At 44.7% G+C, this 10,426-nt stretch overlaps 1 protein-coding gene across 1 annotated transcript; it reads left to right on the forward strand.

The window, feature by feature from the left end:
* Positions 3,121-3,540, forward strand: LOC109233856 (RNA-directed DNA polymerase homolog; the record flags this gene model as incomplete). The annotated part of the gene is made up of 1 exon (XM_019399708.1): positions 3,121-3,540. A coding segment is annotated over exon 1 (420 nt), but the record flags the coding sequence as incomplete, so codon positions are not given.

Raw genomic sequence — 10,426 nt, forward strand, 5'->3', positions numbered from 1 at the left:
CTTCTCTGGGCCAAAATTCAACAAAGCCCAAAAGAATGCCTAGCTTTGAATTAAATCACTTGTTGAATTGTGTACCATTAACTTCTTTGAGGCCAATTACGAAGCCCTGAATGGTAGAGGCTTGAGGCCCAAATCTTATAACATTAATTAATTAGGCCCCCTTTTAGAGACAAACCATAATAGAAAAATCGTAGTCCTTTAGGTTGGTTTTAAAATAAATGAGGTGCGCCGCGCCAAACAAAAATAGTACATTGCGTGGCCCTCTTAAGTATATTAAAAATATCTTAGAATTCGGGCGGACCGTTTAGCGAATTTCACGGTCTTCCCCAAAGATAATAAACGCGTAGTTGCTTTAGGCGCGTATTTTAATAATATTACCTTCCTAAATGTGGGTGCACATTTATGTGACCCAAATCCAAATCTCAACGAAGTTGAAATGTGTTGACAATCACGGGTGCACTGGAGCGACGTGGTTCGAGACGCATTTTCATGACGTTGCAATTCTTATTAAAAAATAACAATAAAAGCGGTTTACTAATAAAAGGCACATAAGTTAGAACATGTTTTGAAGTCAGATAAAATCAATTACAACAGTTGAGCGACCGTGCTAGAACCACGGAATCCGGGAATGCCTAACACCTTCTCCCGGGTTAACAGAATTCCTTACTCAGATTTTTGGTTCGCGGACTGTTAATAGAGTAATAATTTCCTCGGTTCGGGATTCAACCGGTGACTTGGGACACCATAAATCTCCCAAGTGGCGACTCTGAATTTTAATAACAAATCCCGTTCCGATTGTCCTTTATGTGGAAAAACTCCTTACGCCCTTGCGGGTGTAGTGAAAAAGGAGGTATGACAGTCTGTACTTATCCTCGAGAGGCTGCCAGACCTTTAGGAAAACTTCATATTCTTGAAACTCTTGTCGTGCGGTTTTGTTGAACTGAGAACTAAACCTCTATCATTCTATTCTCTCACATATGGTGAGGACACGAGCTACCGGACATGACGGACGACCACTAGTGACACCTACTGAGGCCGTTAGAGGCCGTGAACGCGGTCGTGGTCGTGGCAGAGGCAGAGTAGCCGGGGCAGCACCTGCTGATACACTAATTTCCCAGCTCAGGATCAGGCTCTAGCTGCGGATACTCCAGCAGCACCTATTCAGGCACCAGCTGTGCCTATCGTGATTCTGGGTTTTCAAGAGACCTTGGCTCAGATATTATCGATCTGCACTGGCCTGGCTCAGGCGGTTTCAGCTACCACAGCAATAGCAGCTACTTCACAGGCCGGGGGAGGCAATCAGACCCCCGTTGCTCGCACACCTGATCAAGCGGCGCAAGGACTATAGACACTAGAGGCACCTCCAGCTCAGCAGGTTGCACCAGCTCAGGGCTTCGTGGTTCCAGCTATGCCAGACGATGAGCAGCATCGTCTCGAGAGGTTTGGTAGGCTCCAGCCTCCGACATTCGGTGGTGCTGAGGGCGAGGATGCCCAAGGTTTTCTTGACAGATGTCAGCGTATGCTCCGTACGGCAGGGATCCTTGAGTCGAGTGGTGTGACATTTACTACTTTTCAGTTCACGGGGGCTGCTCTTACTTGGTGGGAGGACTTTGAGAGGCGTAGGCCTGCCGGTGCAGCACCTCTGACTTGGCAGCAGTTCTCTGCTCTTTTTCTGGAGAAGTATGTACCTCAGTCCCGCAGGGAGGAGCTGCGTAGGCAGTTCGAGTGGTTGACACAGGGAGATATGATAGTGACTCAGTACGAGATGAGGTTTTCCCAGCTGGCTCGTCATGCTACTTGGATGGTTCCGTCAGATCGTGAGAGGATTAGGAGATTTGTGGATGGCCTTAACTGCCATCTCCGTATTCTGATGACTAGAGAGAGAGTACTGGGTGCTACGTTTGAGGAGGTGGTGGACATTGCTCGTGAGATCGAGTCAGTTCGCCGTAGAGAGAGAGAGGAGAGGGAGGCTAAGAGGCCTCGTGGATCGGGCAGTTTTGGTGGTGCTCCTTCGAGGGGTCAGTTTCAACAGGGTAGAGGTCGTTCTTTCAGGCCTGCTCAGTTGGCTCGTCTAGAGTATCGTGGGGGATCTTCAGGCCATGGTCATCATGGGCCCCAGCAGGGTAAGTCTTCACTCAGCGCCCTCCCAGCTCAGAGTTCATCTCATGCCCCATCAGTTCAGGGTTCTTCCGCGCCGAGTGCATCTGCTAGTCACTCCGGTGCGAGGGGTTCCCGTCAGTCCCCATCTCCAGTACCGGGCAGCTGTTACGAGTGCAGAGAGTTTGGTCACTTGAGGAGGCAGTGCCCTCGCCTTCGGGGCAGACAGCATCAGCAGAGGGGTCAGCCCACGACTTCTGCTCCAGTTACTTCATCACCCGCCCAGTCAGCTAAGGGTGGAGATCAGGCAGCCAGGGGTCGTCCCAGAGGTGGAGATCGATCAGGCGGTGGCCAGGCTCGTTTCTACGCTATGCCGAGCAGGACAGATGCCATTGCCTTACCTGTTCATGTATCTACCCCGGTGGGCGACACTATTTTTGTAGACCATGTATTCCGGTCATGTTTGGTGACTATTGGGGTCTGGAGACCCGAGTTGATTTATTGCTATTGAGCATGGTGGACTTCGATGTTATCTTGGGCATGGACTGGTTATCTCCGTGTCATGCTATCCTAGACTGTCATGCTAAGACTGTCACTTTGGCTATGCCGGGTGTACCGCGGATCGAGTGGCGTGGTGTGACTGATTATATTCCTAGTAGAGTTATTTCTTTCTTGAAGGCCCAGCGTATGGTTGGGAAGGGTTGTCTTTCCTATTTGGCGTTTGTGAGAGATGTGGGAGCTGAGACTCCTAGCATTGATTCTGTCCCAGTTGTGAGGGAGTTTCCCGATGTGTTTCCTGCAGACCTGCCGGGCATGCCGCCGGACAGGGATATTGATTTTGGTATTGACCTGGTGCCGGGCACTCAGCCCATTTCTATTCCACCATATCGTATGGCACCAGCGGAGTTGAAAGAATTGAAGGAGCAGCTTCAGGAGCTCCTGGATAAGGGGTTCATTCGGCCTAGTGTGTCACCTTGGGGTGCACCAGTTCTGTTTGTGAAGAAGAAGGATGGCACAATGAGAATGTGCATCGATTATAGGCAATTGAACAAGGTAACAATTAAGAACAAGTATCCCCTACCTCGCATTGATGATTTGTTTGACCAGCTTCAGGGAGCGAGGGTGTTCTCCAAGATTGATCTCCGTTCGGGTTATCACCAGCTGAAGATCAGGGATTCAGATATTCATAAGACTGCTTTCAGGACTAGATATGGTCACTATGAATTTCTTGTCATGTCTTTCGGGCTGACCAATGCCCCAGCAGCGTTCATGCATCTGATGAACAGTGTATTCCGGCCTTATCTGGATTCATTTGTCATAGTGTTCATTGATGATATCCTGGTATACTCGCGTAGTCAGGAGGAGCACGCGCAGCATTTGCGAGTTGTGTTGCAGAGATTAAGGGAGGAGAGGCTTTATGCAAAGTTCTCCAAGTGTGAGTTCTGGCTCGGTTCAGTGGCTTTCTTGGGACACGTGGTGTCCACCGAGGGAATTCAGGTTGATCCAAAGAAGATAGAGGCGGTGCAGAGTTAGCCTAGACAGTCCTCAGCCACAGAGATTCGTAGTTTCCTTGGGTTGGCAGGTTATATCGCCGGTTTGTTCAGGGATTTTCCTCTATTGCATCGCCCTTGACCAAGTTGACTCAGAAGGGTGTCTCATTTGTATGGTCGGACGAGTGTGAGGAGAGCTTTCAGAAGCTCAAGACAGCTTTGACCACAGCTCCAGTGTTAGTTTTGCCATCAGCTTCAGGCTCTTATACGGTATATTGCGATGCTTCGAGAGTTGGGATTGGTTGTGTTTTGATGCAGGAGGGTAGAGTTATTGCGTATGCTTCTCGTCAGTTGAAGCCCCATGAGCAGAACTACCCCGTTCATGATTTGGAGCTAGCAGTTATAGTTCATGCACTGAAGATTTGGAGGCATTACTTGTATGGCGTATCCTGTGAGGTATTCACTGATCATCGCAGTCTTCAGCATTTGTTCAAGCAAAAGGATCTTAATTTGAGGCAGTGTAGATGGTTGGAGTTACTTAAGGATTATGACATTACTATCATGTATCACCCGGGGAAGGCCAATGTAGTGGCCGATGCTTTGAGCCGGAAGTCGGTAAGTATGGGGAGCTTAGCATACATTCCAGTTGAGGAGAGGCCATTTGCAGTTAAGGTTCAGGCCTTGGCCAATCGATTTGTGAGACTAGATATTTCAGAACCCAGTCGGGTGTTGGCTTGCGTGGTTTCTCGGTCTTCCTTGTATGACCGCATCAAGGAGTGTCAGTATGATGATCCGCATTTGTTGGTCCTTAAGGACAGGGTTCAGCATGAGGATGCCAGGGATGTGACCATTGGAGATGATGGTGTGTTGAGGATGCAGGGCCGGATTTGCGTGCCCAACGTGGATGGGCTTCGGGAGTTGATATTGGAGGAGGCCCATAGCTCACGGTATTCCATTCATCCGGGTGCCGCAAAGATGTATCAGGATCTTAGACAGCACTATTGGTGGCGGAGGATGAAGAGAGATATTGTGGAGTATTTAGCCCGGTGTCTTAATTGTCAGCAAGTGAAATATGAGCATCAGAGACCGGGTGGCTTACATCAGCAGATGGTTATTCCTGAGTGGAAGTGGGAAAGGATCACTATGGATTTTGTTACCGGACTCCCACGGACTCTGAAGAAATTTGATGCTATTTGGGTGATTGTGGACAAGCTGACCAAGTCTGCGCACTTCATTCCGGTTTGCACTACTTATTCTTCAGAGCGGCTGGCAGAGATTTACATTCAGGAGATTGTTCGGTTGCATGGTGTCCCCGTTTCCATCATATCAGATCGGGGCACTCAGTTCACCTCTCAGTTTTGGCAGGCTGTTCAACGAGAGTTGGGTACTCAGGTGCAGTTGAGCATAGCTTTTCACCCTCAGACGGACGGGCAGTCCGAGCGCACCATTCGGATATTGGAGGATATGTTACGCGCCTGTGTTATAGATTTTGGAGGGTCATGGGATCGGTTTCTACCGCTTGCAGAGTTTGCCTACAACAATAGCTATCATTCCAGCATTCAGATGGCACCGTATGAGGCCTTGTATGAGAGGCGGTGTAGACCTCCAGTTGGTTGGTTCGAGCCCGGGGAGGCTAGATTGTTGGGGACAGATTTGGTTCAGGAGGCATTGGAGAAGGTGAAGGTGATTCAGGAGAGACTCCGTACAGCGCAGTCGAGCCAGAAGAGTTATGCGGACAGGAAGGTCCGAGATGTATCTTATATGGTTGGTGAGAAAGTCTTACTGAAGGTTTCACCCACAAAGGGTGTTATGAGATTCGGAAAGAAAGGGAAATTGAGTCCGCGGTTCATTGGGCCTTTTGAGGTACTTAGGAGGATTGGGGAGGTGGCTTATGAGCTCGCCTTACCACCCCGCTTGTCGGGCGTGCATCCAGCTTTTCATGTTTCTATGCTCCGGAAGTACATTGGGGACCCGTCCCATGTTCTAGATTTCAGTACAGTTCAGCTGGAGGTTGACTTGACTTATGATGTAGAGCCGACAGCCATTTTGGATCGTCAGGTTCGGAAGTTGAGGTCAAAGGATGTTGCTTCGGTGAATGTGCAGTGGAGAGGTCGTCCCGTGGAGGAGGCTACCTTTGAGACCGAGCGGGAGATGCGGAGCAGATAACCCCACCTATTTGAGGCATCAGGTATGTTTCTTGACTCGCTCGAGGACGAGTGTTTGTTTAAGTTGGGGAGGATGTGACGACCCAACCCGTCGTCACGTGTGTTACCGCCCCGTTTTACCCAATTTCTATTTCTTTATGCTTCATTATCAGTGTTTGGTGTGAATGAATTGATTTGGATTGGTCCTAGAAGGAAATGAGACACCTTAGTCTCTTTAAGGAAGGTTTGTTTTGGAAAATTCAATCGGACGTTGACTTATTTGTAAGAGGGTTCGGATATGAATTCCGATGATTCGGTTAGCTTCGGGGGATTATTTGTGACTTAGGAGTGTGATCGGAATTGATTTTGGAGGTCCGGTGTAGAATTAGGCTTGAATTGGCGAAGTTAGTATTTTGGCGAATTCCGGTTGATAGGTGAGAATTTGATCCGAGGGTCGGAATGGAATTCCGAGAGTTGAGTAGCTTCGTTAGGTGATTTGGGATGTGTGTGCAAAATTTCAGTTGATTCAGAGGTGTTTTGGTCGGGTTTTTGATCAAATGCAAGTTTCGGAAGATTTGGATGAACTTAGGCTTGAATTTGATGTAATTTGATGGTTTAGGTGTTATTTGTGGTGTTTTGATGATTCGAGCAAGTTTGAATAAGGTGTTGGATCATGTTTGTGTTTTTGGTTGAGGTCCCGGGGGCCTCGGGATGATTTCAGATGGCTATCGGGGAGTTTTGGTTTGAGAACTTAAGAAAATTGCAGCTGCTTCTGGTATTTTTGCTTCTGCGGAAATGGGACCGCAGAAGCGGTACTGCAGAAGCGGGTGGTGAGCCGCAGAAGCGGCAGGTATCGCAGGTGCGGAGTGGCTGACCGCATCTGCGGAGTCACAGATGCGACAATGTGACTGCAGATGCGGAATTTTGGAAATCTAAGGGAAACCGCATCAGCGAAAATGGAATCGCAGATGCGGGAGACGCAGAAGCGTTCTTGTCAACGCAGAAGCAGTTTATACCACAGAAGCGACTCATAACCGCAAAAGCGGAAGTCGCAGATGCGGAAATAACTGGACAGAATATTTAATTGGTCTTCTTCGCGAATTTTGAAAGAGTTAACATATTTCACTTCGGACTTGGAGAGTTTTGGGCAATTTTGAAGAGGGTTTCAAGGGGATTCGATAAGGTAAGGATTCTTGAACTTAAACCACGATTTTATGGTGCAAATACGTGAATTTAGACTGAAAAATTAAGGAATCAAGGGTTAAGAATGGAGGTTAGGGTTTAAAACTTAAGAGAGTTAAAATGGGAATTTGAGGGGTCATTTGGACTCCGATTTTGGTGTTCTTTATATGTATAGACTCGNGGGAAATTTTTTGATTTTCGAGAAGTCGGCCCGGGGCTCGGGTTTTTGCTAATTTCGAGATTTTAACTATTTTTCAATTGTTTTCGATTGGGTATTGTCCCATTAGCATATTGAGATGTATTCATTGTGATTTTGATCAGATCCGGTACACGAGGAGGTCAATTCAAAAGGCGAGGGCATAGCGAGCTAGGACTTTGGCCGGCTTGAGGTGAGTAATAGATGTAAATGCTGTTCTGAGGGTTTGAAACCCCGTGTTTGCACATTGTAGTGCTATGTTGAGGTGACTTGCACGCCGGATAACGGGCGTGGGGTAGAGCACCGTCGGGGATCGTGACTTGGTCCGTCCCGCTTAATAAAAATTACTACCTAATTGATTGAAGCTTAGTAGATATCCTTATAAAAATGGATTAATTATCATGATTGGGCTTCGTGCCAACTGCTTGAATCCTTCAGGGATTTATTTTACTGGTTTCTTACCATATTTACAGATAATTGAACTCAGTCCTAGAATTTAATACTGTTTTGCAAACTCAGTCATTTTTCTCAAACTAGAAACTTAATTAATATTTTTAAATGAAGTTTAGGCTGAATATTTTTATATTATTGTGCCCGAGAGGCTTATGTGATTTTGGACTGAGTATGGGATCGGGCTGCACGCCGCAACGATATGATACTGATATTGATATGAGGCCGAGAGCCTAGTTGATGCCACGAGATGGCATATTATTGCGCTTGGGCCATAAGGGGCCCCTCCCGGAGTCTGCACACCCCCAGTGAGCGTCGGATTGATAAATACAATGGAGCGGGCTGCACGCCGCAGCGGGTACTGGAGAGTAGTACTGTCTATGGTTGCATTGCATACTATTAATTGTCATTTATTTACTTATCTGCTGTTATATTTCTGTAATTGTTTTCACTGTTTCACTGGATTTCATGCTGCTGGGTTCAAGTTGCTGTATTTATAGAATTATTTTGTGCCTATTCTGGATTTCTTATTCTCAGTCTTTATTTACGTTTATTACTCACTGAGTTGGAAGTATTCACTTTAATCCCTGCACCTCGTGTGCAGATTCAGGTGCACCCACTGAGGCTGAGTGAGATTTTCCCTGTTGAGCATCATATCCGAGAGCATCAAGGTAGCTGCATGACGTGCGCAGTCCTGATCTTCCCATCTATCCTATTTATTTTATTCCGCATTTCTTCAGACTTATTATGTATAGGTTGACACTCGTATATTAGAGGCTCAGACTTGTGACACCGGATTCTTCGCGCTGTGTAGTAGTTTTATTTTTACTTGGATTTTCCGCATGTTCGAACTTTATTTTAGATATTCAGGTATTATTACTTATTAATTTTAACTGTGTTAAATAAATTCATGAGTTGTATAAATGGTCAAGGTTATTGGATTGGTCGGCTTGCCTAGCATGTGTTTGGGCGCCATCACGACCGGGGTTGGGGTCGTGACAATATTAGAATTAATCTCATGATTGCAGATCCATTAACGAAAGGTTTACAACCAAAGATATTTAAAGAACATTACATAGAATGGGTCTTGCTGTATTTATGATTGACGAATTTATGATGTTTTGACACTCTGAGCTCATTTCTGATATACATTAATGATTTCATGTTCTCATAATGGTGTACACATTATTATTTTGAGATATTACAGGATAAGTCTCAATTGAGACATTATTGTGGCCGTACTATTTTATACCTTATGGACCCTGGTATGATGAGTTGATAATGTTGTAGTATATGGAAGGCGGAGTATGTAGACAAATATATATGGCCGCCATAACTCACATTTAATAGTTTATCGTTATTATGGTATTTATGATGGACATGATAAAAGAGATTTGTTTAATGCGCCAACTTATGTTCTTATACGTTAAATGTTAATATTATGTGATTAATGGGGCCAAGTGGGAGAATGTAAGATATTTCTCTTACGTTTTATTGGTGGGCCCAATAAGTTTTAAGGCCCCATAATTAATATTTAATTTATGAATAAATCTCATTCGTCTGATTGGTTACTTGATGGAATGTACTGGATTAAGTAAAGAACCTTTATAAATTGCTCCTCTTCCCACCCATTAGGGTTACCTTATGGTTTATTTCTCTTTCCTCACTAAAGGCGGCGTAACGTAAAGTATAGGGCAAGGGGCGGAAAAACCAATTTACTTGATTAACGCTTTCGCTTTCGTGATAATGGTTTACGATTCAGTTATGTTTTCTATAAACAATTTTATGCTAAGATATTCTATTTTTTAAGATCCTTGGTATGCAATTAAAGTTTATGTTCTACAGGTAATCACGATTTCCTCTTTCACTCCTCGTTAAAGATAACTAAAAAAACCCATTTATTCCAATTCCTGAATCGTCTAATATTTCTCTTTCACAATTTTTGTGAATTTTTTTTGTAAAAATCTGTATAAGAATGTTAGACCGAGATGGTTAATTTATTGTAGAAAATTAAGTTTTTTATGGTCGACGTAACCCTCTTAAACAAAAATCCCATTTTCACAACAAAAAAGGAACATTGAAGGGCTTGTTTGGACTGTAAACGAAAAATATTTTCCGTTGAAAATATTTCCAAGAAAATATTTTTTGGAAAACAAGAGTATATCTTCATCATTTTCCGGGTGTTTGGTACGCAAATTAAGGAAAATGACTTCTCAAGAGTATTTCATAAATAATTTAGATATAATAAACATGAAGCCATAAACTTTCAAACCAACAACCTTCCGAATTCCACAAATTTCATAACTTTCGAACCGGCTAAACTTTCGAAATCGCGGAATTTCGAATCCGTATACTTTATAATTTCTAACCCATAAACTTCCAAACACATAAACCTCCGAACTCATATAACTTTGGTACTTGTAAAATTTGAACCTTTAAAACCGGTAAAAAAATTTATTTAAAAATATTTTTTTATTCGGGGGGAGGGGCGGGAGGGGGGGGAGGGGGGAGGCAGAAAAATTGAAAAAAGCAAAAAATTTTGAAAATTACAAAAAAAAAGTAAAAGAAAAATCTTTTTTTTTTGTCCGGGGGGAGGGGGGGAGGGGGCTTGGGGGTAGGGGATAGGGGAGAGTGGGGGTGGGTGGTGCAAAAAAAAAAAAAAAATAGAAATTCCCAAATTGCAAAAAAAAAAAGGTAAAAAACTTTTTTGGAGAGGGTGGGTTGGTGAGGGTGGGTGGGGTGGAGGGTAGTAGGTGGGTGGTAACAGAAAAATTAAAATTTAAAAGAAAAAAAAAAACTTTTTTGGGGGGTGGGGGGGGTTTGGTGAGGGTGGAGAATGTTGAGAAGGGGTTTTGGAAAATGTTTTC

This window comes from Nicotiana attenuata, chromosome 10 (genome assembly GCF_001879085.1).
Source record: "Nicotiana attenuata strain UT chromosome 10, NIATTr2, whole genome shotgun sequence".
NCBI classification, from domain to species: Eukaryota; Viridiplantae; Streptophyta; class Magnoliopsida; order Solanales; family Solanaceae; genus Nicotiana; species Nicotiana attenuata.